This window comes from Arabidopsis thaliana (assembly GCF_000001735.4).
Source record: "Arabidopsis thaliana chromosome 1 sequence".
Taxonomy (NCBI): domain Eukaryota; kingdom Viridiplantae; phylum Streptophyta; class Magnoliopsida; order Brassicales; family Brassicaceae; genus Arabidopsis; species Arabidopsis thaliana.
Window position 1 is genome coordinate 25,508,595 of NC_003070.9, and position 27,476 is coordinate 25,536,070.

Sequence of the window (27,476 nt, forward strand, 5' to 3'; positions counted from 1 at the left end):
TAAATATAAAGGGTATATTCGTCAATAAGTCACCAACTAAGCCAAGATATTTTAAAAGTTTAAACAGACACAAAAAGAAATAAAATATCATAAGGCTGAGAGCTTATCAGAGAAGAAGAAGATATTTCTGTAAGCGAGAAAAATGGCGAGAGAACATGCGATCGGAGAAGCCACCGGAAAACGAAAGAAACGCGGCAGAGTTGAAGAAGCAGAAGAATACTGTAACGATGGAATCGAAGAACAAGTAGAGGATGAGAAGCTTCCGTTAGAGGTTGGGATGTTCTATTACCCAATGACTCCGCCTTCGTTCATTGTTTCCGATGCTCTGGAGCCAGATTTTCCTTTGATCTATGTCAACAGAGTCTTCGAAGTCTTCACTGGCTATCGTGCCGATGAAGTTCTTGGTCGTAACTGGTATATTAATTTCTCCGATTTCCCCCTTTTTGAATTGGAGTGTGTTGTTATCAATTCTCTTGAATAATGCTGCATTTGTGGTTGAATCTGCTTGGTTTCAGTCGATTCCTACAGTACAGAGATCCTCGAGCTCAAAGGCGTCACCCATTGGTTGATCCTGTGGTTGTATCTGAGATTAGGAGATGTCTTGAAGAAGGTATTGAATTCCAAGGAGAGCTTCTTAATTTCAGAAAAGATGGTACTCCTTTGGTTAACAGACTACGGCTTGCTCCAATACGTGACGATGATGGAACCATTACACACGTAATTGGGATACAGGTCTTCTCTGAAACGACTATAGACCTTGACCGTGTCTCGTATCCTGTGTTCAAACATAAACAACAGCTTGATCAAACATCTGAGTGCTTGTTTCCAAGTGGAAGCCCGAGGTTTAAGGAGCATCATGAAGATTTCTGTGGGATATTGCAGCTATCTGATGAAGTTTTGGCTCATAACATCTTATCTCGGTTAACTCCAAGGGACGTTGCTTCAATTGGTTCTGCTTGCAGGAGGTTGAGGCAGTTGACGAAGAACGAGAGTGTGAGGAAGATGGTATGTCAGAATGCGTGGGGAAAAGAGATAACTGGAACACTGGAGATTATGACTAAGAAGCTAAGATGGGGTCGGTTAGCTAGAGAGCTCACCACTCTTGAAGCTGTGTGTTGGCGTAAATTTACTGTTGGAGGGATTGTACAACCTTCCCGCTGCAATTTCAGCGCGTGTGCTGTTGGGAACCGGCTTGTGCTATTTGGTGGGGAAGGGGTTAACATGCAGCCATTGGATGATACTTTTGTTCTCAATCTTGATGCAGAGTGTCCTGAGTGGCAGCGTGTGAGGGTGACGTCGTCGCCTCCAGGACGTTGGGGACACACACTCTCGTGTCTCAACGGGTCGTGGTTGGTAGTCTTTGGAGGGTGTGGAAGACAAGGATTGCTTAATGATGTATTTGTGCTTGATCTAGACGCTAAGCATCCCACATGGAAGGAAGTAGCAGGAGGAACTCCTCCATTGCCAAGATCTTGGCACAGCTCGTGCACCATTGAGGGCTCTAAACTGGTTGTCTCAGGTGGCTGCACAGACGCTGGAGTGCTTCTCAGCGACACCTTCTTGTTGGATCTGACAACAGATAAACCGACATGGAAAGAGATCCCGACATCATGGGCTCCTCCTTCTAGACTTGGGCATTCTTTATCGGTCTTTGGTCGGACTAAAATCCTAATGTTTGGCGGGCTTGCAAATAGTGGTCATCTAAAGCTAAGGTCAGGGGAGGCATACACTATAGACTTGGAGGATGAAGAACCAAGATGGAGAGAGCTTGAGTGTAGCGCATTCCCAGGCGTGGTTGTACCGCCTCCAAGACTAGACCATGTGGCTGTGAGCATGCCGTGTGGTAGGGTCATCATCTTTGGAGGGTCGATTGCAGGGCTTCACTCTCCTTCGCAACTGTTTCTAATAGATCCTGCAGAAGAGAAACCGTCATGGAGGATCCTGAATGTCCCCGGGAAACCGCCTAAGTTAGCTTGGGGACATAGCACATGCGTTGTTGGAGGAACTAGAGTATTGGTCCTTGGTGGTCACACTGGTGAGGAATGGATACTCAATGAATTACATGAACTCTGCTTGGCTAGCCGGCAAGACTCGGATCTGTAAAGACTCTTTCCTTCTTCATTTGGTTTGTGGTTTTGTATCTGTCACATTCCAAACTCTTACGACATGTAGAAGAGATATATCAGAAGCTAGAAGCGTGTGTACATAGTAAATTAGTGATTGTTGTACGCTTTAGATAGATATTCATGTAATGTTAATGGTTTTGCTGTATGAAGATCCTTCTATAATATACTTCTCCTTGTTACTCGACCATGCAGGATTTGATTTTTGACGTACCATCCAAAAGAGAGAAGACACTGAGTTTGGACATATATATATATATCCACAAACCCAAAAGTAGAAATAATCACACAACACCTCAAGTAAATAGAATGAAGAAACCGAAAAAGTAAAGTACACAAACTTCAATACAGAGCTAAAACCTATACAGCCAAACAAACTACTTCCATAGGACAGAAAATGTTATGCGAAAATGTCAAACATCTCTCCCTCCACCCTTTTTTCTTGTCGTCATCGCTAAGCAGTGTAAGCCGATCTAAGTCAGAAAGCATACTTATCTTTTTCATCCTTAAGTTCTATGGTAATTCAATAAATCACAGAGGATGTAAAGGAAAGCAAGAGAAATAAAAAAGAGATATAAAGGTTAAAAAGAGCTTAAAAATCACACCAGCCTATAACGGTTTTACTTGTTTAAACTGATACGACCACAAGAACTAGTCACATCTCCTCCCTCATCTCATTGTGTACTCCTTGTTAACCCACTTCGGCCAGCAGCTCTGCAGAATATCGAACACCAAGCTTAGTCTGATTGCTAAAATCGCAATTTGATCATAAAAATAGACAAAGATATTCAACATTGTTAGATACCTTGCAGCAAGAATCTGGGCGGTGTTGGATGAGGGTTTGGTGTTTGAAGACCTTTTAGCTCTATTATCCTGATCTTTATCCACACGCATTGCAGCAACCTCTTTCTCCATTGCAGCCACTTCCCTTCTCATCTTCTTTGCTTCAACTTCCATTGCCTTTGTTAAAGTTTCAACCTTTTTTGCTAACATCTACAAGAAAAATATCAAGACTTCCATTACAAACACGTCTTTTTAACAACATTTTATATGGTACATTCAGAGAGATTTTACCTCTATGGCATCATCCTTGTCTTTGAGGCTTTGATCCTTTTCATGCGAAGATTTTCTCAAGGCGACTACTTCCTTCTGTAGTAAATCATACAAAACCCCTGGGACATTGTCTTCGGTTGCTGGTGCAGGGAGTTCACTTGGTGGCTTCTCTTCTGAATCTTCTTTCCAGGTATTAGGTGACTCTGATTCTTTGGTTTCATCACAAGCCTTGTTGAACGAATAATTCCCAGGTCCTTTTAAGAGTGCTTTGCCTCTATCCAATGATCTTGTGCCTCCATCGAATGACTTGGATGTTCCTTTAGCATTCTTCAATACCGAGGTGGAATTAGAAGTAAAGGAATTTCTCATCGGAGTTTTCTTTGACAAAAAGCCATTTGACGCAAACTTTTGTAAATTATCTGATCCACCGATTGACTGCCTGCGAGACGGTCCATTACTCATGCTTCTTCCCTCAGGTGTGTTCCTTATGCTGATGCTTGATGTGCCTCTCAGTGTCTCTTCAAGCACTCTAAGTCGTAGTTGAAACTTGTCCTAGAAATTGTATAAGGAAATAGTTTACTAATTAGTTCAGTTAAACAAGAACATAAATTCGACAATGACTAATGCATAAATACGATGAATACTTTTAGCTGTGCTTCAGATTTCGCAGCTCGATCTGATATGGCAAGCTTATCGCGGAGTTGCTGCATTTCTCCCTGCAAGAAGAGAGTTAAAGAGTGAGAATGTAAGGTTGTGTGCCTTTGTCACTTCAAAGAATCTGGATTCCACAAATTTAGGAAAAGGGCAATCATATCAAAGTAAACCTGTAGAAACCTTCTTTCTTCAAGCCATTGCTTCACAGGCATCACTTTATCATTACCATCTTTCCATTCATTTGCAACCACTGTCGCAACTCTGTTTGCTGTAACCTTTGCACGCGCAAGTTCCCGGTCAAGAGTTTTTCGTTCTTCCTGCAAAAGTAGAGCAAGAAATATTCCTTCATCAGTTGAGTAAAGATTCTATACTTCTTTTTTCGGAAATGTATTAACTTACGTTCATCTCTTGAAACTTCCGCTGGTAATCCCTCACGGCATTTGCAGCAGCACCACCAGCAAGAACGGCCTCTTCCAGTTCCCGTACAGTCTGAGTAAGCTTTTCCACCTCCGCAACCTTTTGCCTGTGCATTCGGTCTAGAATTTTGTTTTCTTCCTAAAGAATCAAACAGATAATAGAAATTATTAACAAACAATGAGTGATAAGTAGAAGGCATCCAAAGCCTGACTAACTAGATACAAAGAAGATGATAATGAGTACAGCACCTGACAGATTTCTATTTGTTTCATCAACTCTTGGTTCTTATTCTGAAGATCATCAACTAAAGCAGCTTTCGCCAGAGCAGTTTCAACAGTCCTCTCAGCATCAAGTAAAGCCGCTTCTTTTGATTTAGTGAGACGATCCAAAGCTCTGTTATCTTCTTGAAGCTTCCCAATCTTCACAGAAACATCATAAATTAATATCCGATTTGCAAGTAGAAATTTGGACTTCAAATGAGTAAAACATACCTCAGAGCGAGCTAGCTTAAGCTCAGCTTCCAATGGAGCTAGAATGGCTTCAATCGGAGGCATATCATCATCCTTTTGAGCAGCATGGACCCTTCTTAAGGTAGCTTCAGCAGCAAACTGAGCAGCCATGGAAGCCTTCTTCTCCTCATTGATCTTCTTGATTTCTAGATTCTGCAACATAGTTCATAATCAGATATCCAGCCAAATCATGATCGTAAGGAGGGAGATTTTGATACATACTTTGCTTTGGAGAAGCGATTCAGTTAACTTGAGCTTCCCATCCAACTTAGCTAGCTCATCAGTAAGCTATTAAAATTCCAAAGCACATAAGATAAAAATCAGCTAACAAGAAGCACAATAAGGAACTTGAAACTACACATAAGCTATCAATCTTCTCTAACAACATTGCCATAACCTAATCCATAAGCCACAAAAAACAAACAAAATCTTCCAAAAAAGGAAAAAAAAAATCACACCTCTTCACAAGCTTTCTCTCTTTGTCTCTCAGATAACCTCAACGCTTTGATCTCAGCATTAGCTTCACTTAATTCTCGATCCTTATCTAAAACCACATTTGAAAAAACAAAGTCAATAAACAAAATCAGATCTGAATCGACACGAAAACGACTAGATCGAGCAAGCATTGATCTCACCTCTAACTTCATTCTCAAGCCGATTAAGCTCAACTTTCACTGGATCCGAACCATGAAGCAAAGTAATAAACTCATTATCAGCAGCTGCATCAAAACTAGGCCTAACCGGTCTCCTCCTCCCAGAACTTTTCTCCTTATAGGACGCCGACACCGTCAATGACGGATACGGCGTCGGAATCGCAACAGGCGTTGTAGCTTGCTCCGCCGACAAAAAACCACCGTCAGCCGAAACGTCAGACATCTCCGACTACTCCGATCTAAATTCCTTCCGATTCAACAACACATCAAAATTCCTCAGGATCTATACACACTCAGATGCAAACAAAAAAGTAGCTTCAAAATGCAGATTTCTAGAGAGGATCCAAATGCTTTTCTCTGGGATTTCAAATCAGAGTCTCAACAACATATCTAGAGAGAAAGAGATAGTTTCAGAGAGATCGTTCGTTTTTTTTTTTTTTTTTGTAGTGATGGAAACAAGAGAGAGAGTGAGATTTAAATGCTGTCACAGTGTTGTTGTTTATCTTTCTTTCTCTAGTCGTCTTCTCTAATAGCAAGTGTGACAAGACAAGAAGAGGGAAAAAAAACAAAGATTAGATTAGGTTGTTAATTAATCAACGTTCACTTGATCAAGCACTTAAGTATGAAATATAGAGGTTAGTAATTATAATATAGTAAATGGCAATATTGTATGTATATAATTTAGGTGGATGGTTAATTATTTTGGTTAGTGATGTGATTAGCGTAGAAAAGATGTGATTAGTCAAAGAGATGCTTTGCGCGTGAGAGGAGGGAACGTGTAATATGTCTTTTTTTTTTTTTTTTTTTGTTGTTGTTAACTAAATACGTGTACACTAATCTAATCACTGTAATCTGTTGAGATCTCTTTGTTTTTCTTTTTGAGGGACAATCAATTATGTATGTTTTCTCTTTTAACAAATTTGATTGATTCTCTACTAATAAAAGTCCTTTTAAATTGTTATGAGAAACAAAAAAAATCTATTTAAATTGAATGTAAATCAATATAATGTTTCGTTTTTTGAATATCACTGCCATTTGCGACCGAAGTTTTATAGATTAACTTGTTGTATTACCTTTAGCTCTTGGTCTTGATTTGTTTTAGATATATCTTTTGGGTTTATGTTGGTCTTGATTTGTTTTAGATATATCTTTGGGGTTTATGTTTGTTTACATGAACAACAAACATAATGTCACAAATGAGGATTATTTTTGTCTTACGCGATTAGCTACATGATGAATATATCTATTATTATTTGATAAAAAAAAAAGAGAATTGACAACAAATTTCAACAAAGAAACAAACTGTCTTATGACTTACAAACAACACAATCATTTTCTTTTTTCTCTACTCTATATACAACAAAAAGAAACACAACATAAAAAGAAGAAAAGTTTCCTCTACATTACTTCATTCTTGTTCATTACCTTTGAGGATATTGAACTTGCATAGTGGACATGTCGCATTCATTTTCAGCCATTTCACAATGCACGTAGAATGAAAGTGGTGGTTGCAAGGAAGTGAGACCAGCTCTGCTCCATCTTCATATGAACTCAAACATATACAACAGTCCTACACATACCAACCCAATTCAAAAGAAAGCTCTAAGCTTCATATAAAACATCCACAAGATAACTTTCAAAACAAAAACTTACAGCATCCTCGGGAAGAAGCACACGCTCGTTTCCTAAATTCTCACTCGCTGCATCCACAGGTATCATTTTCCCACCACCGTCACTTTGCTTTTCATCATTGTTCATCGTGTGAAACCTGTACTTGGGAAGGATGCTGAGATCTGCTTCTGATGCACCCTCCTAAACACACACACACACATATCAAAAGGCAGTTTATTGCTTTCATTTCTTCCAAAAGGGTTACTGTTATAGTCCATACCTGCCCCGCGACGGCGTAAAGAAGAGCAATAATACAAGGTAGGCAACAACAGAGGGCGATTCCAATAAGACATGCCAGCACAACGCAAAAGATGGCAAAGAACACATCAAATGCAAGGAAAACAAAGGTTAACCTGCAAACATTAATAAACATAATGATGTCATTACCATTCAACTAGAAGAAATAAACATTGAGCAAACCAACACATACCAATACAAATGCGTCGCGTTTTGCAGAAGGATATCACCACCAGAAACAAGCCAGTAGAATCCAACAATCCACCAGACAAATGATATTATAGTGTTCATTGATTCACAAGTCTTAGTGCTGAAAATAATTGATTCTCATAAATCATTAGTAAATCATTTGGCTAAAGAACAAAACAGCACAGATAATTGAATCGAGAGCTAACCTCAGAAACCTCTCATCGTTGTCTTCATCTTCACTATCCTGATTCGTAGCTTGAGCAGCTTCTAAATCTCCAGGTCTGCTTCTAGCATTCCTCTTTCTAAACTCAAGCCAAACAAGGACAACATGAACAAGACACTGAATCGCATAACCACAGATCCAAATCCTAATAGGAACATTTGGCTTCTCTTCTTTAAAAACCAAAAGCATAACAATCGCAACAAGAACAAAAGCAGTGTTCCAAAGCATATCCAAAGCAACAACAGGTTTCGAGTAACCCCAATCAGCTCGTCGCTCTTCAAGCTCTTGTGCAGCTGTTTCTCTAACCACCATCGAAGCTCCTCGTCGTCCTGAAGCTCGATTTAATAGAACCGCGATTACAGGTTGACGACGTGGTGATGATTGCCGTGAACGGAGAAGTGGTGTGGATGAGTCGGAACCGGAAGGTGATTCAGGTGAAGACATCGTTGAATCCGTCTTTGCTTGATACAGAATTGAGAGAGATGAAGATAAATCTAGGGTTTGTTGTGTTTCTTGTACCTATCAGTACCACTCAAAAGTCAAAATAGAGACAAGAGAAAGTACTTTAATAAGTGTATCGGTGATTCATAATTGTCTTAATTCTTAATTTGCTCTTTAAACAATATGTGTTAAGAGTTAGAGATTAGAGGATTACAGACGTTTTAGTAGTCAACAATTAGACTGGTGGTTAGGAAATTGAGATTTTTAACACTTGTCTTCTCGGTTATGTTTAAGAGCAAATGTGGTGGTGATAATGTTGAACTAGAAATATGTAAATAATGAACAAAAATCGATGGTTGGTAGAGGATTTCATGATAGCAAAAGTTGAACAACATTAGAAGTTTAGTAAGAACTTAAATTCGATTGTAGTGGTAAGCACTTAGTATAATCTCATTTTACCTCAGTTTGATACTTTGATTAGTTATTTTCAAAAGTTTTTGTAACATTTGTCTTCTAAAATTCCGGTTTAAGTTAATTGGAACTTACCGACTTAACATTTCTTACATAATAATTTTTTTTTAACATCATATAATTAATTATTCTAATGAACAAAAGAAAAAAAAGATTAACAAACTAATTTCAGTTTAATTCCAAAAGCGGTGGTACACCGAAATAGACAAGACAAGTAAGAACAGGATTAACTGAAACCCTAAACAACCACAATCGATCTGGGTTCATTGGATTCATTACACAAACCGGAGAGACATGTCGGAGAAAGAGCACCCTCGGCTAATTCTACACAATTTCCTGTCGCCGGCAGAATGCAAGGTTGTCCCTTTTTTGCTTAATTTTGTGTCTAATCATGTGGGTTTGGTTAATTTTGAGGTAAAAACAGGAACTTGAGCTTATACACAAGAGTAGCAGTACAATTGGGTACAGACCAAATGTCTTCTCCACTACTCTCTCTCACCTCATTGCCACTAATTCTCCTCACCTCATCATCCCTTTTGTCTCCATTAGAGGTCAATCTTTTAAAACTCAAAGATTTCGCTTTTGTCTTTATATCTTACTTTTGTGAGATTCAAAGGGATGATCTTTGTTGTGTTGAGTTAACAGAGAGGTTGAAAGAGAAGATAGAGGAAACATTTGGGTGTGAGTATGAGCTTTTTATTGAATTCACAGGTTTGATTAGGTTAGTCTCTCTCCCCTGTCTCTTTAACAAAACAAGTCAGGAAAAAAGAGTAAATATTGATTCTTTGTTTTGAATCAGTTGGTGCAAAGGAGCTAGCATTGGTTGGCATAGTGATGATAACAGATCATATCTAAAACAAAGAGATTTTGCGGTTCGTATTCACTCTCATTTTTGTAATCTATAGACGTCCTTGTTGATATTGTGGTTTATGTGTGTATGACTTTGGTTTTTAGTTGGTTTGAAGGCAGTTTGTTACTTGAATAGTTACGAGAAAGATTTCATAGGCGGTCTTTTTCGTTTTCAGAGTGGTGAACCAGTAACCGTTGCTCCATCGGCTGGTGTAAGTATTGTTCTTTTTCAGTTGGCTTAGTGGTTACTTAGATTGAATAATGAGTTTGTGTTCTTGAGCAGGATGTTATCATGTACACAGCTGATGACCGGAATATTCACTCAGTTGATGAGGTAACAGATGGAGAAAGATTGACTCTTGCACTCTGGTTTAGCCGGGACTCATCACATGACGAAGATTCCAAGCTTCTTTCTCGTCTTTCACAATGTACATCACATGAAGTGTGCCTCCCTTTGCCTGCATCCACTAACATGTACTGGTTCTGTCCTCATCAAGATGGTTCTAATCAAAACATAGGTTTTGATGTTTGCGTTGCGAGGTTGCATCTTCTTGGTTTTGATGTACATAGCTTACAAGGCGAAGATCATTCTACGGATGCCTCTGAACAACTTATGGGACCACTACAATTAGCTAAAGGAGGAAAGTTACTCACCCGAAAATTTGCCAACATTCTTCATGCTCTTCAGGTACTTTTCTCTTTGACATTCACATGAGTTTCTTCGAGGTCGTTAGTGATTAGTTGATATAGTAAATGTCTTGTTAAACGGGCTTCCTTTCATCATATATAATCAAATGCTTATTTCTTCTCTTTTGCTGGATAATAGGTTGTTCAGTTCTACCATTGGAAAGCTTCTGAACTCGTAACTTCTAATGTCGAAAATGACACATTAGAAGAGGTGAAAGCTATGTCCCACTCTCAGTTGGAAACTATCAATGCCCTGAAATCAGTTTTCCTGCTAGATGAGAACCTCGTAGCCACAACTTTTGGATATTCGTGCTCTGGTGAGGATCGAAAGGATTCACTCGACTTGACGGGTATAGCTCTCGCGGTTACCTCTTGGGAAGAGTATAGCTGTAAGTTACTCAAGGAGCTATTATCATCCTTGCCTCAATGGAAAACTTATCAAACTATACACAAAGTGGAATCTGATTAGAAATGAATTCTGAGTTACTGTTGAATTGAGTAGTTAACAACTTGAAAGTGATTCTCTTGGCTTCAAAGAACAGCTTCTCAATTATCTCTTTGTTTGATCTTACACATAATCATGTTATAATATCCTTCAAGATTGTTGCAAGTAATTTTGTAAGATACAGAGAATCAAAGTTAATTTTGGGATTGGATACAGAAAGAGATCTCAAACGTTGGGGCCTAAAAGAGAGAGGAGAAAAGTCCTGTAATGACTAGTTGTATCAGAATGAACAGCATTGTACAAAGTCTTCTTGTATCTCTTACGGTATTCTGTGATGATGAACTGCATATCCACCTCTGCTCTCGTCACCACGATTCTTATCAACGCCGTGTCATCTGTTCCTAATCCTTTCATTGATTTCCTCAATGCCTGCGCTTTCAGTTTTCGTTTTGTAAACTCGAAACCCTACATTGTTGTCTAAGAAAGGTTAGGTTACGTTACCTTTGCGAAATAGAAACAAGAGTTTTCAGCACATTGTAAAATTGTTAGAAGGACATGCTCGAAGTTCCCGCGAGTCTCATCTCTTATGGCCTATCAAGATTGGAGAAAGAGAAGATCAAGATTTTGGAAATTTTCTGATTCTTGAGTAACAAGTTTCTGGATCTTGATTATATACCTTTCCAAGTTCTTTGCCGTACATGGAACGGTAAGTAGATCTTACAGCGACCAAATGAGTCCTGCTTCGGTCAGTGAATATCTGAATCAACGTCTGGTCATCAGATTTATGCTTCCTTGCAACCGCGCTCTTGAGAGTCCTAGCATCGTTCTCTACACTCGCATTATCGATCTCTGGTCCTTCATATCGCGTAGTGTTCAAATACGCGAGCAAAACCTGTTACATATTACAATTTCTATTACTATTTGAACCAAAAGCATGGATCAAATAGAGAAAACATACTCTTTTGTGATTGCCAGAAGCTTCGGATTCGATGTCCTCTTCAAGTTTCACACCGAAAGTGTTTGAGTAGACCTGTTTGATCTGACGAAGCTGAGAGCCAGATCGTGTGCATATAATCTCAGCAATCGCTTTATGATCAGTCACGGCTCCTCTTAAGGAGCGTTTCAGTATTGAAGCGTCTCGCTCCACTGCTTCAGGCATCCACAAAAGAACGGCTTTCTGAAATCAAAAACGTTTTCAAAATGTTGTCTGCTAAAATCATGAATAAAAGTTTTTTTGTAAGGCTAAGATTTATTTACCTTGAGATGACCATGAAGCTCAGAGTGGAGACGTTTTCGGAGGTCATCCGAGAATTTGGTTTCGTATTCTTGTTCGATGAGAGCTCGTTGTGTTGCATTGCGATGAGCTAAGATGTTGATGATCACCGAAGTATCGCAGCCTCTTCCTGCAAATTGCGAAAATATAAACTAAAATGTAACAAAACAAGTTGTTATAAACTACATAAGAAGCGAATGCGTACGTACCTTTGAAGGCCTTAAAGAGTTGGTCAGCATCGACTCGAGGAGAAGGTACCGTCATTGGTATTTTCATTGTTGCCATTTTTTCTTTCTTCCTCTAAAGATTCCGAAGAAGATATTGTAAAACTCTATACCTTTCTTCTTTCTTTTTTTTGTTGTATTCTCTTGATTTTGTTTTTTCTTTTGTTTTGTTGGTGTGGTGTGATTTGTGGCGATTGGGTTTTGGGTTGAAATATGCAAAGGAAATGGACATTAGACCTTGATTTTAGGAGTTGAATCCTCTGTTTCATTCGTGTAACGATGGATGCTTTGATGCATAAAATTTAACGGATAACATTTTTTAGGATCCGATAGATATCTCTATGTTTCATGATTATCATCAACATAAAGACTTTTATAAGAGTTGTGTAGAGTCTGTAGCCTAGTAAAAGGGGGTTTTCGACTTAATTTCGAAACAATGGGCCAAAACTACAAATTATAAAAAGATCTCCTAAGGTTTATTACTTTCCCCAAATGGATGTTGTCACTTTCGGAATCATAATCGGAATTATCATTCTCTTCTTCTGCATCGTCTGCTTCATCACTATTGAAGGCACTCGCTTCAACCGTCGCTCTTCTTAGCTCACTCAGAGATGTCGTTCTCGCTGAGAAAGCTACTGGTTCCGATTCTGGTTTTGGTACTGTTTCTGGATCTGTGCGTTGAATCCGGATTCTCTCAGTCAACGCCGGCGCGTGACGATCACGTGCATCATCACGGTGGTGGGTGTAGTCATTCTCATGACCACGACCACGACCACGATCATGATCATCATGTGAAGAAGACGACGGCGAAGGTGGAGATGAAGTTGCCGGAGGAGCTTGCTGAAGAGGAGGATATGAGATTATGTGGGTTTGGGCCTTGTCTTCATGATCACGATCACGAATCAAGTTCCACTCTTACGGGGTTTGGTAAATTTGGTTCCTTTAGCTACATTCTTCATTGGGTTTTACAAATCATTACTTGATGATTAGAATCTCTTCTTCTTGTTGGTTTTTGTAGCTCTGTGGCTTAATGCATTGGGATGCTCTCTTTTAGTTAGCTTGGCCTCACTCATCTGCCTTGTTTTGCTTCCCATTATGTTTGGTAAGCAATTTTTTGTATACCTATGAAAACCAAAAAGCATTGCTTTTAATTGTCCTGGAGAAAATGCTCTCTTTCGTTTATTCATGTGCTATAATGTGTTCATGAGAGTAACTGTTTCAAGTCTTATGTTGCAACTAACAGTTCAAGGGAAGCCATCAAAATGGTTCGTTGATTCTTTGGCTCTCTTTGGGGTAAGTCATTAGACTGACTACAGTAGCTTTTTCTTTGGCGGTGGTGGTTCTGAATGCAAGAAAAATATTTTAGCAATATCTATACACTGTGTTTCGTCGCAACTTTATCACTTGGATGAGTTGGAAATGTTAATAATATATGATCTGTTGATTCAGTTAATTTGTTTACCAGGCAGGAGCTATGTTGGGAGATGCTTTTCTTCACCAACTGCCCCATGCTTTTGGTACAGTAATGGACACAAGTTTCTGATCTCTTTTTTAGTATCTGCATTGTTTCATAATTTGGCTTTTATGCCTTCTCATTTTGTTTGCTTTTATATCTTCCTGAAGTGCAAAATATATTTATGGTTTGGCAGGTGGTGGCCACTCTCACTCTAATGATCACCATGAGAACCATGACCATCATGATCATTCTCATTCGGATTCGCCTTCACACTCACATTCTATACAAGATTTGTCTGTTGGATTGTCTGTTCTTGGTAAGTATCATAACACTTCCTCTTGTGTTTATTGAACAAAATATTTTGACAGAATTGACACTTTCAATCATCATTCTTAATTATCCAGCTGGGATTGTGGTCTTCCTTCTTGTGGAGAAGTTGGTGCGGTATGTCGAAGAAAACTCATCTGGGTCCAATACTTGGGGTCATCATCACCACCACCACCATGCAGGCAGTAAGAAACTGAAGGATGAAGGCGATCATAACAACTTGGACCAACAATCTTCTTCTGATGCAATTGTAAATTCATCAGAGAAAGTCTCTGGCGGCTCTACAGATAAATCTCTCCGTAAGGTGAGAACACACTTCTATGTAAATATTTCTACCTGCAGCAGATGAGTTTTGAGTTGAACTCAAGAAGCAAGCAGAGTACAAAAACAAGGAACACATTAGTTTTGGTAGAATTTCTGTTTATCAGTCTCTTGCGTGAATGAGAGGTTTAGCATACTTAAATGTGGTACCTTTTCAGCTACGAGCTTCTATTTCTTCTGTTATATGCAAACATCTATTCTTTGAGCTTCTACTTGAAGCCCGAGTAGGATTCATCTTGTTATGGTTTCTGAGTAAACTTATCTATTTGCAGAGAAAGACTTCTGCTAGTGACGCTACTGATAAATCAGATTCAGGAACAGAAATTACTTCCGATGGAAAATCGGACAAACCAGAACAGGTGGAGACGCGTTCTTCGAGCCTAGTCTTTGGTTACCTCAACTTGTTCTCTGATGGTGTTGTAAGTACGTGTTCCCTTTTGAAATATTAAAGAGATAGCTTCGATCGGGATGATGAAAGATTGCCAAGAGATGATTCGTCTGAGAAAATGAAGATTTTTTTTTGCTCTTTTTGTTGTGCAGCACAATTTCACTGATGGAATGGCATTAGGAAGTGCGTTTCTCATCTATGGATCAGTTGGTGGTTGGTCAAGAACTATGTTTTTACTTGCCCACGAGCTTCCCCAAGAGGTCTCTACTCTATTTCCTAAACAAACCTAAAAATGTGCATAGCAACAAGTATCACCCCTTAAACAACTCCACGGAAACTTACATGCAGATAGGTGATTTTGGGATTCTAGTAAGATCAGGCTTCACAGTAACAAAAGCACTCTTCTTCAACTTCCTCTCTGCACTCGTCGCACTTGCCGGAACTGCATTGGTAAGTCTTTTCTATATTAAAGCCTAGCAGTTCTCTAAAATATTGAAAACTGAACGGTGATGTTTTCTATCTGCCACAGGTTTTGGTCTGGGGAAATGAACCAGGACAATCATCGTTGATTGAGGTAGTAAACAACATATTTGCACTGCTTGCCTTAGATCTAGTTTGACTCATCTTATTGATTTGAATATATGTGGTGGTTGGTGATTAAAATCTTACAGGGATTCACAGCGGGAGGATTCATATACATAGCTGTTGCTGGAGTTCTTGCAGAAATGAACAACTCGGGAAAATCAACACTTAAAAACAGTGCCTGCCATTTGATATCTTTGATTCTTGGCATGAGTGTTGCTCTTTGCATCTCTCTTATAGAATGATCTCATAACAATTGTTTTTGTAACCGATATAGAAATCCCAAGCTTGGGTTTTGTTGTTTTGACTACAGAAATATACTACCCAGTTCTTAACTTTTTGAATTGAAAAATTAGGCACATTTATAAACACACACTGATTAAATTTCTTTTAGGGAGAGATTGAAAGCAAAGGCTAAAGGGTGTACAATCTGAATTTTGGTTCGTTTTCGGTTATTAAATTTAAAAACGAAATGACAACCGGATTCTGTTTGGTTCGGTTAACCGGTTTGATACACTTCCTATTTTTATAAATTCTCTAATTTTGCAATTCGTTTGACCTATTAAACTCAACTGTAGTCAAACTTAACATCTGTAATTCATTTAACAGAGTGTTAATTTTGACTAACATTATAATTCAATTTATTTTATGAAATTGTTGACAATATATTTGGGTTTTGGTCAACCTAAAATGATTAAATTATGATTTTTTCAAATTTTGTTTCTATTTAAAATATTATCAAAGAAATTTAGATTTTAACTGGTTTATATTATAATTTGTTGCGTTTCGGTTCGGTTTTAATCGTGTAAACCGGATTGGATAGCAGTACCTGCATCAATCCACACGTGTGGTACTCAGGCGCACGAATGTAGTAAAGGATCACACGTGCCAGTTTGTATTATAAAGTGTTAAAAATATCAAAAAGAATTTGAAAAAACAGAGCGATTACAACGGTAGTAACGGATGGTAAAGGTAAGAAGAACTCAAAATAGAGACAAAACATTTTCAGACATGACTTTTATCATTCTCCAGGTTAGAAGAAAGAAGAAGAAAACAGAGGAAGAAGCGAGAGAGAGAGAGGAATAACAGATTAGGAGGGAGGCGGCTCGGACGATGAAGCTGTGGAAACGAGCTGCCGCCGCAATCAAAGACCGGAAAAGCTTACTAGCCGTTGGTTTCTCACGGCGAAACAGCTCTTACCGGAACGCAGATCTCGAAGCAGCTATCATCAAAGCCACCTCCCACGACGATTCCTCCGTCGACTATTCCAACGCTCACCGTGTCTACAAATGGATCCGTTCTTCTCCTCTTAATCTCAAGACTCTCGTCTACGCAATCTCTTCTCGCGTTAACCACACGCGTAGCTGGATCGTTGCTCTTAAATCCTTAATGCTTCTTCATGGTGTTCTCTGTTGTAAAGTACCTTCCGTTGTCGGAGAGTTTCGTCGTCTTCCTTTCGATCTTTCAGATTTCTCCGATGGTCATTCTTGTCTTAGCAAGACTTGGGGATTCAACGTCTTTGTTCGAACTTACTTCGCTTTTCTTCATCATTACTCTTCCTTCTTGTCCGATCAGATTCATCGTCTCCGTGGTAACAACAGAAGATCGTTGGAGAAGACATCTGATTCTGTTATCCAAGAGCTTGAACGGATTCAGAAACTCCAGTCTCTCCTAGATATGATTCTTCAGATTCGACCTGTTGCTGACAACATGAAGAAGACTTTGATCTTAGAAGCTATGGATTGTCTCGTCATCGAAAGTATCAACATCTACGGTAGAATTTGCGGCGCGGTTATGAAAGTCCTTCCGTTGGCTGGAAAATCAGAGGCTGCAACGGTTTTGAAAATCGTCAACAAGACCACATCTCAGGGAGAAGATCTCATCGTCTATTTCGAATTCTGCAAAGGTTTCGGTGTCTCGAACGCTCGAGAAATCCCTCAATTCGTTAGGATACCGGAGGAGGAAGTTGAAGCAATCGAGAAAATGATCGATACCGTCCAAGAGAAGCCGAAGCTAGAGAAGGACGAAGAAAAAGAGGATGAGAAAGCTATGGTGGTGTTGGAGCAGCCGAAGAAGCTGCAGACGATCATCACGGACAAATGGGAGATTTTCGAAGACGATTATCGGTGTTTCGATAGAAAAGACAAATGGGAGATTTTCGAAGACGAATATCATCAAAATCATCTGCCTCTTATAACAATGAACCAACCAGTTTACATCACTTATACAATGCCAGATTTGATTACATTCTAGTGGTCGTTACAACAATCTGGATAAGGTTAATTTTTGTTTGGTTCTGTACATAAACACTTTTTTACCTGTTGTATCTGAGTAAATTCAAAAAGAGGTACATTTTGAGATACATACCGATGTTTGATTCCGAGTTCAGATCATATCTAAACATACACAAAATATGAATCGATATCTAAACTGTAGGACAAAACCCACAACAACAAGAACAACAACAAAAAGGGATTTTCGACAAAAGAGAGGCTCAGACTTTTTTATTTATCTGATGGTGACGAACTTATTGGTTCCATGTTTAGCCCAATGAGACTTCAAATCAATAGGGTTTGAGAAATCAAAACCATCAGAAGAGAGTTTCTCAAGAACCTTCCTAAAAGCACCTTGGCTCATTTTCCTTCCAGCAATCCTCGCACCACGCCTTTTAGTATTAACCGGTAAAGGGTACATCGAAACATTAGTGGTACAACAAGCAGACTGCCATCCCCCGCAACCCCATCGGTAACACTGTTGAGGCATTCCGGTACACGAGCAAACCGGAACTGGTAAACCTCCAATATCCATAGAAACACCATTTATCACCATCTCTATACACTTCCTCAACAAAGGACTTCTCTCTCTTTGTACTCTTGGCATATTGTTATCCTTGAGCTTCTTCTCTTTCTTCACCTTAGGAACACCACCTCTCTGCCCACCACTACAATGCCTTCTCTTGACAGACTCATCAACCTCAGTCACCACCTCGGGCTGCAAAAGCTGCATCGACTGAGTCATCCTAGAAACTTCAGGAACATTGCTGAAGAACTTGCTATCTTTGTGCTGGTTTAACCAACTATAACTCATGAATGGTGCATCAGAGACAGTGTAATCACGCGGATACGACACAACACTGCTGCTACCGCCACCATAGACATTGGAAGGTGTTATGAAGTTTAGATTCTGACTATGAGGGGAGAGAAATGGCTTCTCGTTTCGGTCTAAGATACTTGGAATTAGTTGAAACCCTAGATTTGGTCTGAATTGTGACGGCTCGTAATAACCCCAATTTCGATTATTCAATCCATCTTCTTCCATCATAATCAAACTACACTGTAAAGAAACAAACAAAAACACACATTTTTGGTCATAAAGATCATTCCTTTATATATATGTACAATCTAATCAACCATCTCTGTTCTAGTAACATTCCAAATTCTGAATCAATCCTCGAAAGAACACAACTTTGTAAATGGGTTTATGTCTTTTTAACAAAATCGAAGTCTAGGAACCAATGTAAGAGTTAAAACATAACAAAATTGGTCAGATTCGTTTATTAGGGTTTTCGAAATCTGACATTTTTCTAGGCAATGAAGAAACAGAGGAATAAATGTAACAGTAGAAGATATACGTCATCAATGGAGAAAAAGAGAAGTAAGAGTACAAATACGAAATACTTTAAGAAATGGAGAGAGGAAACTTACCGAGGATGGTGAATTCGATCTTTTTGTGTGTTTTTTGCCTTTTGAGAGAGATAAAGGGGACGGTGGAAGATAGATGGTAGAAAAGATGAGTTTTATACTATTTTAGTATTTTAATATGTTTGCAAAAATAATACTATTAATATTACAGCAAAAACAAGTAATATAAACATTATTAATGCATTACGAAAGTATTTCACCAAAAAAAAAAATGCATTACGAAAGTACGAACATTATTAATTCAAATTGTGGTGACAAAATTCCGTAAAAAAAATTGTTTCGACAAATTTTGTAATTACATTCAAAAATGCGTTAAGAAAATACATTGGTAGCCAAAATTTATATTGTTTCGACAAATTTTTGTAATTACAATCAAAAATGCGTTAAGAAAATACATTGGTAGCCAAAATTTAATTTTTCGATTAGCAAATCATTTATTTTATTAGAACAATAAAATCGATGGTCTTAAAAAATAAATAAGAAGATAAGAAAATTATATTCTTACTAGATTATGTTGGTTTGCTGTTGTAATTGTCATTTCTCACTGTAGTAGAACTCTGTTTCAGCAATATCTTTAGCTATGGTAAGCATATTTGTCTATTATTTATCACTGTTTAAGCGTAATTTTGACAGTGATAATCGAAAATGTAACAAGGCATGAGGCTTGGCTGAAAATGCCGAATTTCAATTTTCAGTAATATATTCAAATTTTATATTTTCATAAAGACCATATTTGGTTTTTATAAGCTCTTGGTTAGACTTTTCAAAACAAAAAATATATCCTCTTGAAAAGCATACTATAATGACGATCCTTACAAATGTATTCTTAAATTTTTGTTTTAAGTTTTGATTAAGGAAAGCTAATGATTTTTCTCTATGTTATATATGTGTGTTGACTTCTTTTGACGTGAAATGTTTGTAACGAAAGCAATAAGGCCGATGGCAAATCACTATCAATCATAAAAATGGTATGGCCAAAGCAAAGACTTTATGGATGTACCATAAGTTTCGAACTTTTTAGAGACTAGTACTTTCTCATAATAATCCCCCGACCATGTATATTTATTATTAAGCAAAACTAAAATATTAACATTTTATAATATATTGACAAAAGTATTCCTAAACATATTCCACAATGTTGTACAAGCATCGATCCCATATTCCCATTAACGCCGTTAATTACTTACTAATGCTTTGGATAGGAAACAAAACAGAGTCAATACTAATTACTTGCAATACTTAAAAGCAAAAAAAAAAAAAAAGTTACGACAACATCTTTTTCGAAATCAACTGTATAAAGACTTTAGAATAAACTTCAAAAAGGTTTCTTGAGATTTTAGAAAGACTTGATAATTGGTGATTTTTAAAATTCTTTTATAATTCGTGGTATTGTAAATAGACACATACTATATAACATATAATATTTACTATTGTGAGATATTTTTCTTTATCAATTATTTGACCATGATCTATCGGTTGCGGAAAAAATCTACTATCACCCTTGGACGAGCCACTGAACTTGAGACCAGCCCTGTTGAACCAACTGATTGTCGTAACCAGTTGCAACTTAACATCACAAAGCATTCTCTAATTTCTAGACAAGAAAGGTAAGTAAAAGTAGGGGTCATGTTCATCCGTGAGCATTAATAGGCTCAGCCTATTTTATGAACAAATGAACAAACCATAATGATGACAATTGATACAAAAGTTACATACTATAAGATGTAATAATGATGAAAATGCAAAGGCAATAGATTAGAGTCGCGAGTAGGGTAAAGGCTTACACCGTCCATGTGGCCATAAGATTTGGCAATGCTTTCTATGAAGATTATGACATAGAGACAAAGTCACTTTTTCTCTATATAATTATTATAACAAAAAAATAAAATTAGAAATCTATATTTTAATTAGTCTTTTATGCGTTGTCAATATAAGTTTTCACCGATTCATCATTACTGCTTGGAAAGCAAAAAGCCAAAGGGTCCAATTCCCATGTTGTCATCACTATGCTCTTCCCTTAATTAAACCTAATTAATTAATACACTTGTTTTTGTTTGTTTTCTTGTACTCCTCTCCTTTATTCGTACTTGTCTTTTTTTAAACGAATCTCGCATCTAATCTCACCCCCTAAATCTTGCTTTTACATTATCACGTCCATATCACTCAAATCTCGTGGAATACCTCTATTTCGATCTTACTAAATTATCTTATGTAGATGATAGCTTTCTTTTGCATAATAATAGTTCAAGTTTTGCAGAAGTATAAAAAAGTTTGGTATAATTGATGACAAAAAATTGTTGGACATATAAACATCTACTTAGCATCATTTTGTTGGTTAGACTTAAATCTCAAAAATTTATTGCAGTTTTACCTTAAAACAGCCAACAAAATTGGAAATATAAATTAAAACATTTTGAAAAGCTAATGATGTTAAATCGTATATATAAGACAAAACATAATCGTCGTATTATCTCATTTAAAGACTTTATTTTTTATTCGCTAAAAAAAAGCATTTAAAATCACCTCCAAATTTTATTTTAGCGATTTTGTTCTTGATATTGAATTGTGTATATATATCAACAAAACGAATTGAAGTGTTGTTTTGGACGAGTGTATATATATCTACTTTATTAAAGAAAATTGTTTGTAGAAGACAACATCACCTGCAATGCTTTATAATTCTAGTGTTCTTGTTTTTCTTTTACAGGGATTAATTTCCAAAACTTTTCTTTCGTTCGCCAGTTTAGTTTCTTTTATTTGGAATTTTGTATTTTACTTTGGTTCCTATAGGCTACGCGTAACATTGGCACATACTACTTTTTCATGTATGTAAGTAATTTCTGTAAAAGGCTACATTAAAGTCAATACTCTCCGTTTTGGGTTTCAGTGAAATCTAAAAAATGTCAATTTTACTTTTGAAGTTGCAACTTTCAGATAGCAACAAGAGCGAACGAGACAAATGCCTCAGGTTTCAGTGTACAGCTCCACTAAATGGTTTTCGGGTGCTATTATTTGTTTCATATAAATACATAAATACTACTCCATTTTTTCTAATTTAATGAGTAGTATTAACAAAAAAAAGAGTTATAGATAATGCTAAGTCTAAAGACCGGGGTAAATTCAAGGTAATACAAGTCAACAACTAAAAAAAACTAATTAAGGTAGTGAATTGAGTTCACGCAATTAAATAAACTAGTTAAACGAGTAATTTGGACGAGGGTGAAGTTGCTACATGATCATAGTGGAGTTTAATTTACAAAAGAATAGGATAACAAAACTATATATATATATATATATATAACGTAGTGTCAAATAAATTAATTAGTGTGTTATTTTCAAATATACCCATAAAATCCTTTTATTTTCTAAAGAAAACACAAAATAAATAATCGAATTTAAGTATGATTTTTATCCATTATTTTTGCCAAATAGAGGGTTCTTTACTGCATATATTCCTTAAATAAAGGAAAGAGGTGACTATTATCCTAATTTCTTAAGTAAGAATGCGATTGTGAAAGTTTTGATATATCCAACTTTACAAAAAAAGAAAAAAAAGCATTGCATGTGATGAGAATCCATCTCCCCCATCCTCCCACCCATTCTTTCCAACTCAACCATCTCCTTTCTCTTCCTATTAATAAAGTATCATCTTCTTTTTGTTTCTCTTTTTATTTTTTAATGAAAAATAAAACTTTTAAAAAAATTTGTATTTACTTCAATTTTCTTACAGTTCCACTTGGATAGACAAATGCCCTTTAATGAGATGGTGGTGGACTTTAAGTATATGTTATACGCACAACACACACACACACACACACTTTTATAGACATGTTTTTTAATAAAGAAAATTCTTTCGAACATATTCCAGATCTCTAATTTTTCTTTTGTTTGAGATGTTATATAGAATTGGTCTCAGCTGACACTCAAAAACCAGATCTGACTCTAGGGTTTTGTGTTTGTTTTTTGTTTTTCTTGTAAGAAAAACTATATATTGGAAATTTTCTGATTCGTCTCACTTGTGGGCACAGTATTCATATTTGATTAAAACCTATTTCTTATATAAAAAGGCATGAGATGATGGCACCACATTGTATATTTGTATATATACGGAAACATAAATTGGGTATATGCATGTGTCTTATATTCAAAACAAATATTCTCAAGTCCCTTCCCTTTTTAATTTACACCAGCCCTATAGCTAAAGGCTACACATATATACATTTGTCACCATTAAAAAACATGTACTGTTAAACATCAAATTTCCAAGATTCCGTTTATATTTTTCACCTATCCTTTTTTTTATTTATCTTTGAAAAACAAAACTTACTCACTCTGATCGAATATTTTATGATATGAAATAATAATGACTTGTAATTGTTGTGTAGTGGAAGGGGATGTTTTTTTGTTTCTTGTCCTGATGCTAATGTGGGCTCCAAGCTCCTTGTCCCACTCTCTTTATATGTATAAACATCTCTCTCCATAGATATGTTTTGTGTTTGTAAACAAACAGTGTACAGATAGAGAAGAGAGAGGTTCATAACTACTCTGAAGAAGATTGAAGCACCAAAGACCATACAATGCATTTCTCCATCTAAGGTGAGAGGTCAATGAAACAATTAACAAAAAGTTGAAAGTTTCATTTATTTTTTTCTTTTCCAAGAAAATTATAAAAAGTTGGATAGTAAAAGGGAACAGAAAAGCTATTATCCCTTTATGTGAGAAAAAAAATAAAGATGATTTCAGAAAAACAAAGCCCTTTGTTTCTCTCTCTTAACTCATCTTATACTTTCTTCTTCTATTAGTAAAGATGAGTACTCTCTCTACCAAATAAATAAGGAAACATAAAAAACAATCTCTCCTTCTTTCTCTACATGAAAAACAAAAGATTCCTCAATTTTGTTCTTATTTTTCATTTAGTCACAGTACCTCTCTCACTATAAACCACACTGTCTTGAGATAAAATACAAAAAGAGAAGAGATTAAAAACCTCATCCGATGATAGACTACGAGAGAAGCAATACCACCAAGAACATCAACACCCATCATCACAACCCTCCTCCATCTTCATCTTCCTCTGATCTTCTTCCCGACGGTAATGGAACCGCCGTGACTCAGAAGCGGAAACGGAGACCCGCCGGGACACCGGGTATTTAACAATTTTCTTATCAAGAATTACTAGTTGTTAGATTCTATATCCGGAAAGTTATCAAATAGTTCTGTTAAAGATTTTGATTTATCCGGTGGCAGATCCGGAGGCGGAGGTGGTATCTTTATCACCAAGAACGTTACTAGAATCGGATCGGTACGTATGTGAGATCTGTAACCAAGGGTTTCAAAGGGACCAGAATCTACAGATGCATAGAAGACGACATAAAGTTCCATGGAAGCTTCTTAAAAGAGAGACCAACGAGGAAGTGAGGAAAAGAGTCTACGTCTGTCCGGAGCCGACATGTCTCCACCACAACCCTTGCCACGCGCTCGGAGATCTCGTGGGAATCAAGAAACACTTCCGACGGAAACATAGTAACCACAAGCAATGGATCTGCGAGCGATGCTCAAAAGGCTACGCAGTTCAATCTGATTACAAAGCTCATCTCAAAACCTGTGGCACTCGCGGCCACTCCTGTGACTGCGGCCGAGTTTTTTCCAGGTTCCATTCCTTAGTAACAAACCCTAGCTTTTTAATTTTTATTTTTATTATATATTTAGGATATATATTTATCGGAATCCTTAAAGTAAATCAAAGAATGTTTTTTCTAGTATGGCGTGTCCATGTTTTGATTTTTAGATAACGCACATAGATCTTGAAACAACGTTTACTAATGGAACCTGATGAGGTTTGTTTGGATGTACTGTTGTCTGAAAATACTTTTAATTAATTTAATAATTAGGAACTATGTTTTGATTACTCACGTTGACCCCATAATAGATTTCATTATCAAACTTTGTTAAGTATATACCATACTAAACCTCGAAGTCTTGCATATCTCATACTCAAATATATAATCCAAAAGATACCTAACTCCACTAACTTAATTATTTATATTATCTGTCACGAGATACAAATATTCCTTTGTGCTTTCCATTTTAGTTTAACTTATATAATACACTCTTATTTCTCAGAGTGGAAAGTTTCATAGAGCACCAAGACACTTGCACCGTACGCCGATCCCAACCCTCCAACCACCGTTTACATGAGCAGCAACAACATACCACAAACGCTACACAAACCGCTTCAACCGCGGAAAACAACGAGAACGGGGACCTCTCCATTGGTCCTATATTGCCTGGACATCCTTTACAAAGAAGACAATCCCCACCGTCGGAACAACAACCATCCACTTTGCTCTATCCCTTCGTTACTAATGGTAGTATCGAGCTTCAGCTACTTCCATCGAGGAATTGTGCTGATGAGACCAGCCTTAGTCTGTCTATAGGGACAATGGATCAAAAGACAATGTCGGAAGTTGAGAAGAAGAGCTACGAGAAGGGAGAAACGAGCCTAGAAAGAGAGGAGGCGAGAAGAGAAACAAAGAGGCAGATCGAAATCGCGGAATTGGAGTTTGCTGAAGCCAAGAGAATAAGGCAACATGCGAGAGCTGAGCTTCACAAAGCTCATCTTTTTAGAGAAGAAGCAAGTAGGAGGATTAGTGCAACGATGATGCAAATAACTTGCCACAATTGCAAGCAACATTTTCAAGCTCCGGCTGCTTTGGTTCCTCCTCCTCCTCAGACGCATTGTACCGATGAGAGCACGTCTCTGGCCGTGAGCTACATGTCTTCGGCGACTACCGAAGGAGAAAAGGCGAGTGATAGAGCATCTTCATAGACCTTGAAGAGAGAACACAAAAGAAAACAAATATTCTTCTTTTTTTTCTTTGATTGGAATTAAAGATCATCTTTTGATATTCGTTGGTTTTCTTACATATTCTTGGTTTGTGGGTTACCAGGTTTGGGTATTCACTGGGGGTTTGATTTTTTTTCTCTCAAACAAAAACCAAAGAAGAGAATAGTTTTTGTTGTATGAATTGTCTTGGGTCTGTTGGTTAACGTAATGTAATGAACGGGTTATAATTCTCAAGCATTCGTTAATTAGTTAGCTACAGAAATGTTGTTTTTCCATAGAGATAACTGATCTTAATTTTCAGTTTGGTTTGAGACTTTGAGTGTTTTGGATTTTATAGTTGAACTATTGTGACTTAAAAGTATTACCAATTCCTATTGTTCACACGAATATCTGCATTTTTCTTTTCTTTTCAGTCAATTATTTGCATTAAATGCAAGGGATAATAATTAGGTCAAATCGTGAGTCAAATTCTCAGGTAGAAACTAGAAACAATTCGCTCCATATCCCACGTCCGTGTAGACTGTAGTTTGAAATCGTCTAATTGAATGGTAAAATATTAAAATCTAATTCGATTAATTGTAGATTTTATTTGGATTTTGTGGGTTTTTGGTCTCAATGTGACCAAACAAGAAATCATATATTTTTACGTGAAGACAAAATCTCATGAGATATCTTTTGACCCTTATAGTTTGATGTGTTTTTCAAACACATAATAATAATATTTTTTTTAATGAATTTGAATTCATTAATAAAGTATGAGAGAGTTTGTAGAATATACCACCAAAAAAAAGATATTTAAAAAAAAAAACAAGAAAGAGCTAATGCAACAACAAACTGATTTGGTTTTCTCGATTAAACTTTAGGTTTATAGAAGAAAAAAAACCAATTTTGATCTCTGTGGACTTTCGTTTTAAAGCTTTAGTTTTCTCATTTTTCAAAAAATAAACAAGATTGATTAATAATATCTTTATAAGACTCTAGAAAACTGATTAAGAAAATCTGAAAGTAACAACTGTAAAGCTACCTTTATTCACATATATATCAAATAATCTTATAGAAAACTTTAGTTTTTTATCTCAATTTTCCAGAACTTAGAGTACTAGAGTGTATTATATAAGTTATTCTACACTTATTGTATCATTTAAAATCGCACGATCATAGTAGTATAAGTTCAATTCACGTATAGATACAAAATCGTATTTTACAATCAATCATTACTAGAATTTTCAAGAACTTTAAAAGTATATAGTATACAAAATTAGAAGAACCGTGACGAAAGATGAGATATTTGTATTTGGTGCGAGTCATAATTACAAATTAAACGCTTGCATGGTTGCCATGTGGGTCTCTTGATACTCTAGCAAATAATTTCCCCCAAAGTTATAATTATGCCTCACTATCTATGGTATTTAAATGTACTATATGAAATACATTGTAAACGTCGTTTTCTAACAAAAGGCTTATAATCATAATTTAGCTCAACAAAATCTGTGATCAATTTACTGGTTAATTTGTATTGGTATGGTTACTGTATGATTTGAATCTAATATAATACATGTTGACAAAAAAAAACATATTACATTTTAATTATCATAGAATTTATTTCCACTGACTAATTAGCAATACACACCTAATATATAATGAGTATGAGTTGAAAAAGCGAGTATATCAATTATCGTAAGAAATAGTATGTTTTTGGACCAAATATATGATAAGCTTTATGTAATAAGTTTAT

At 36.7% G+C, this 27,476-nt stretch overlaps 9 protein-coding genes across 16 annotated transcripts; 5 read left to right on the forward strand and 4 right to left on the reverse strand.

Moving 5' to 3' along the window:
- Positions 1 to 44: 44 nt before the first annotated feature.
- Positions 45 to 2,313, forward strand: FKF1 (flavin-binding, kelch repeat, f box 1). The gene is made up of 2 exons (NM_105475.4): positions 45 to 414; positions 516 to 2,313. The coding sequence occupies exons 1-2, from the start codon at positions 143 to 145 to the stop codon at positions 2,101 to 2,103; spliced, it is 1,860 nt and encodes a 619-aa protein (NP_564919.1). The 5' UTR covers positions 45 to 142; the 3' UTR covers positions 2,104 to 2,313.
- Positions 2,293 to 6,007, reverse strand: MAP70-1 (microtubule-associated proteins 70-1). The gene is made up of 11 exons (NM_105476.5): positions 5,392 to 6,007; positions 5,215 to 5,300; positions 4,979 to 5,044; positions 4,739 to 4,909; positions 4,496 to 4,666; positions 4,230 to 4,385; positions 4,001 to 4,147; positions 3,821 to 3,892; positions 3,198 to 3,728; positions 2,929 to 3,116; positions 2,293 to 2,837 (listed from the first exon to the last, which is right to left on the reverse strand). Exons 1-11 carry the CDS (start codon positions 5,630 to 5,632, stop codon positions 2,798 to 2,800), a joined length of 1,869 nt encoding a protein of 622 aa, NP_176973.1. The 5' UTR covers positions 5,633 to 6,007; the 3' UTR covers positions 2,293 to 2,797.
- A 630-nt stretch (positions 6,008 to 6,637) lies between these two features.
- On the reverse strand, positions 6,638 to 8,467 carry AT1G68070 (Zinc finger, C3HC4 type (RING finger) family protein). The gene is made up of 5 exons (NM_105477.4): positions 7,713 to 8,467; positions 7,511 to 7,627; positions 7,301 to 7,433; positions 7,063 to 7,221; positions 6,638 to 6,979 (listed from the first exon to the last, which is right to left on the reverse strand). The coding sequence occupies exons 1-5, from the start codon at positions 8,171 to 8,173 to the stop codon at positions 6,818 to 6,820; spliced, it is 1,032 nt and encodes a 343-aa protein (NP_176974.1). The 5' UTR covers positions 8,174 to 8,467; the 3' UTR covers positions 6,638 to 6,817.
- Positions 8,468 to 8,816: 349 nt separating this feature from the next.
- AT1G68080 (2-oxoglutarate (2OG) and Fe(II)-dependent oxygenase superfamily protein) lies at positions 8,817 to 11,059 on the forward strand. 5 transcript variants are annotated; one of them, NM_001084320.2, is made up of 8 exons: positions 8,870 to 8,998; positions 9,066 to 9,192; positions 9,287 to 9,362; positions 9,441 to 9,513; positions 9,667 to 9,702; positions 9,774 to 9,918; positions 10,009 to 10,178; positions 10,317 to 10,870. In NM_001084320.2, the coding sequence occupies exons 1-8, from the start codon at positions 8,936 to 8,938 to the stop codon at positions 10,644 to 10,646; spliced, it is 1,020 nt and encodes a 339-aa protein (NP_001077789.1). In that variant the 5' UTR covers positions 8,870 to 8,935; the 3' UTR covers positions 10,647 to 10,870. The 5 variants fall into 5 exon arrangements, with proteins under 5 accessions (NP_176975.2, NP_001319341.1, NP_001322794.1 ...); NM_105478.4 differs by having other exon boundaries at positions 8,817 to 8,998; positions 9,607 to 9,702; positions 9,774 to 10,178; positions 10,317 to 11,059; NM_001084321.2 differs by having other exon boundaries at positions 8,836 to 8,998; positions 9,774 to 10,178; positions 10,317 to 10,875.
- Positions 10,711 to 12,301, reverse strand: ANN5 (annexin 5). Of its 2 annotated transcripts, NM_105479.2 has the most exons (6): positions 12,105 to 12,301; positions 11,880 to 12,025; positions 11,581 to 11,799; positions 11,299 to 11,514; positions 11,124 to 11,213; positions 10,711 to 11,051 (listed from the first exon to the last, which is right to left on the reverse strand). In NM_105479.2, exons 1-6 carry the CDS (start codon positions 12,178 to 12,180, stop codon positions 10,848 to 10,850), a joined length of 951 nt encoding a protein of 316 aa, NP_564920.1. In that variant the 5' UTR covers positions 12,181 to 12,301; the 3' UTR covers positions 10,711 to 10,847. The 2 variants fall into 2 exon arrangements, with proteins under 2 accessions (NP_564920.1, NP_001320670.1); NM_001334345.1 differs by having other exon boundaries at positions 10,711 to 11,213.
- A 204-nt stretch (positions 12,302 to 12,505) lies between these two features.
- IAR1 (ZIP metal ion transporter family) lies at positions 12,506 to 15,656 on the forward strand. Of its 2 annotated transcripts, NM_105480.3 has the most exons (11): positions 12,506 to 13,046; positions 13,138 to 13,221; positions 13,363 to 13,412; positions 13,585 to 13,636; positions 13,769 to 13,891; positions 13,980 to 14,206; positions 14,496 to 14,642; positions 14,764 to 14,871; positions 14,960 to 15,061; positions 15,141 to 15,185; positions 15,283 to 15,656. In NM_105480.3, the coding sequence occupies exons 1-11, from the start codon at positions 12,731 to 12,733 to the stop codon at positions 15,436 to 15,438; spliced, it is 1,410 nt and encodes a 469-aa protein (NP_564921.1). In that variant the 5' UTR covers positions 12,506 to 12,730; the 3' UTR covers positions 15,439 to 15,656. The 2 variants fall into 2 exon arrangements, with proteins under 2 accessions (NP_564921.1, NP_001322211.1); NM_001334346.1 differs by lacking the exon at positions 15,283 to 15,656 and having other exon boundaries at positions 12,515 to 13,046; positions 15,141 to 15,242.
- Positions 15,657 to 16,123: 467 nt separating this feature from the next.
- On the forward strand, positions 16,124 to 17,556 carry AT1G68110 (ENTH/ANTH/VHS superfamily protein). The gene has a single exon (NM_105481.2). It carries the CDS (start codon positions 16,307 to 16,309, stop codon positions 17,444 to 17,446), a length of 1,140 nt encoding a protein of 379 aa, NP_564922.1. The 5' UTR covers positions 16,124 to 16,306; the 3' UTR covers positions 17,447 to 17,556.
- Positions 17,557 to 17,701: 145 nt separating this feature from the next.
- BPC3 (BASIC PENTACYSTEINE protein) lies at positions 17,702 to 18,511 on the reverse strand (the record flags this gene model as incomplete). Its single annotated transcript, NM_105482.4, has 1 exon — positions 17,702 to 18,511. One exon carries the CDS (start codon positions 18,509 to 18,511, stop codon positions 17,702 to 17,704), a length of 810 nt encoding a protein of 269 aa, NP_176979.3.
- Positions 18,512 to 23,413: 4,902 nt separating this feature from the next.
- On the forward strand, positions 23,414 to 26,104 carry IDD14 (indeterminate(ID)-domain 14). Of its 2 annotated transcripts, NM_105483.4 has the most exons (3): positions 23,414 to 24,040; positions 24,142 to 24,544; positions 25,018 to 26,084. In NM_105483.4, the coding sequence occupies exons 1-3, from the start codon at positions 23,890 to 23,892 to the stop codon at positions 25,721 to 25,723; spliced, it is 1,260 nt and encodes a 419-aa protein (NP_176980.1). In that variant the 5' UTR covers positions 23,414 to 23,889; the 3' UTR covers positions 25,724 to 26,084. The 2 variants fall into 2 exon arrangements, with proteins under 2 accessions (NP_176980.1, NP_001077791.1); NM_001084322.2 differs by having other exon boundaries at positions 23,650 to 24,544; positions 25,018 to 26,104.
- The last annotated feature ends 1,372 nt before the right edge of the window (positions 26,105 to 27,476 follow it).

What these genes read in the sequence shown, in the direction of transcription:
- FKF1 (NM_105475.4), top strand. Translation starts at nt 143, where the DNA reads ATGGCGAGAGAACATGCGATCGGAGAAGCCACCGGAAAACGAAAGAAA. An exon ending in GAAGTTCTTGGTCGTAACTG is followed by an intron (nt 415 to 515) that starts GTATATTAATTT and finishes GCTTGGTTTCAG; the next exon opens with TCGATTCCTACAGTACAGAG.
- MAP70-1 (NM_105476.5), bottom strand. Translation starts at nt 5,632, where the DNA reads ATGTCTGACGTTTCGGCTGACGGTGGTTTTTTGTCGGCGGAGCAAGCT. An exon ending in AAGAAAGAAGGTTTCTACAG is followed by an intron (nt 3,893 to 4,000) that starts GTTTACTTTGAT and finishes CTCTTCTTGCAG; the next exon opens with GGAGAAATGCAGCAACTCCG. An exon ending in GCCCAGATTCTTGCTGCAAG is followed by an intron (nt 2,838 to 2,928) that starts GTATCTAACAAT and finishes GATATTCTGCAG; the next exon opens with AGCTGCTGGCCGAAGTGGGT.
- AT1G68070 (NM_105477.4), bottom strand. Translation starts at nt 8,173, where the DNA reads ATGTCTTCACCTGAATCACCTTCCGGTTCCGACTCATCCACACCACTT. An exon ending in TTTACGCCGTCGCGGGGCAG is followed by an intron (nt 7,222 to 7,300) that starts GTATGGACTATA and finishes GTGTGTGTTTAG; the next exon opens with GAGGGTGCATCAGAAGCAGA. An exon ending in TGCTTCTTCCCGAGGATGCT is followed by an intron (nt 6,980 to 7,062) that starts GTAAGTTTTTGT and finishes TGGTATGTGTAG; the next exon opens with GACTGTTGTATATGTTTGAG.
- AT1G68080 (NM_105478.4), top strand. Translation starts at nt 8,936, where the DNA reads ATGTCGGAGAAAGAGCACCCTCGGCTAATTCTACACAATTTCCTGTCG. An exon ending in CCCTTTTGTCTCCATTAGAG is followed by an intron (nt 9,193 to 9,286) that starts GTCAATCTTTTA and finishes TTGAGTTAACAG; the next exon opens with AGAGGTTGAAAGAGAAGATA. An exon ending in GAATTCACAGGTTTGATTAG is followed by an intron (nt 9,363 to 9,440) that starts GTTAGTCTCTCT and finishes GTTTTGAATCAG; the next exon opens with TTGGTGCAAAGGAGCTAGCA.
- ANN5 (NM_105479.2), bottom strand. Translation starts at nt 12,180, where the DNA reads ATGGCAACAATGAAAATACCAATGACGGTACCTTCTCCTCGAGTCGAT. An exon ending in ACTCTTTAAGGCCTTCAAAG is followed by an intron (nt 12,026 to 12,104) that starts GTACGTACGCAT and finishes CGCAATTTGCAG; the next exon opens with GAAGAGGCTGCGATACTTCG. An exon ending in CTTCTGGCAATCACAAAAGA is followed by an intron (nt 11,515 to 11,580) that starts GTATGTTTTCTC and finishes AATATGTAACAG; the next exon opens with GTTTTGCTCGCGTATTTGAA.
- IAR1 (NM_105480.3), top strand. Translation starts at nt 12,731, where the DNA reads ATGTCGTTCTCGCTGAGAAAGCTACTGGTTCCGATTCTGGTTTTGGTA. An exon ending in TTTGCTTCCCATTATGTTTG is followed by an intron (nt 13,222 to 13,362) that starts GTAAGCAATTTT and finishes TGCAACTAACAG; the next exon opens with TTCAAGGGAAGCCATCAAAA. An exon ending in CACTTGCCGGAACTGCATTG is followed by an intron (nt 15,062 to 15,140) that starts GTAAGTCTTTTC and finishes TATCTGCCACAG; the next exon opens with GTTTTGGTCTGGGGAAATGA.
- AT1G68110 (NM_105481.2), top strand. Translation starts at nt 16,307, where the DNA reads ATGAAGCTGTGGAAACGAGCTGCCGCCGCAATCAAAGACCGGAAAAGC.
- IDD14 (NM_105483.4), top strand. Translation starts at nt 23,890, where the DNA reads ATGATAGACTACGAGAGAAGCAATACCACCAAGAACATCAACACCCAT. An exon ending in GAGACCCGCCGGGACACCGG is followed by an intron (nt 24,041 to 24,141) that starts GTATTTAACAAT and finishes ATCCGGTGGCAG; the next exon opens with ATCCGGAGGCGGAGGTGGTA. An exon ending in TGCGGCCGAGTTTTTTCCAG is followed by an intron (nt 24,545 to 25,017) that starts GTTCCATTCCTT and finishes CTTATTTCTCAG; the next exon opens with AGTGGAAAGTTTCATAGAGC.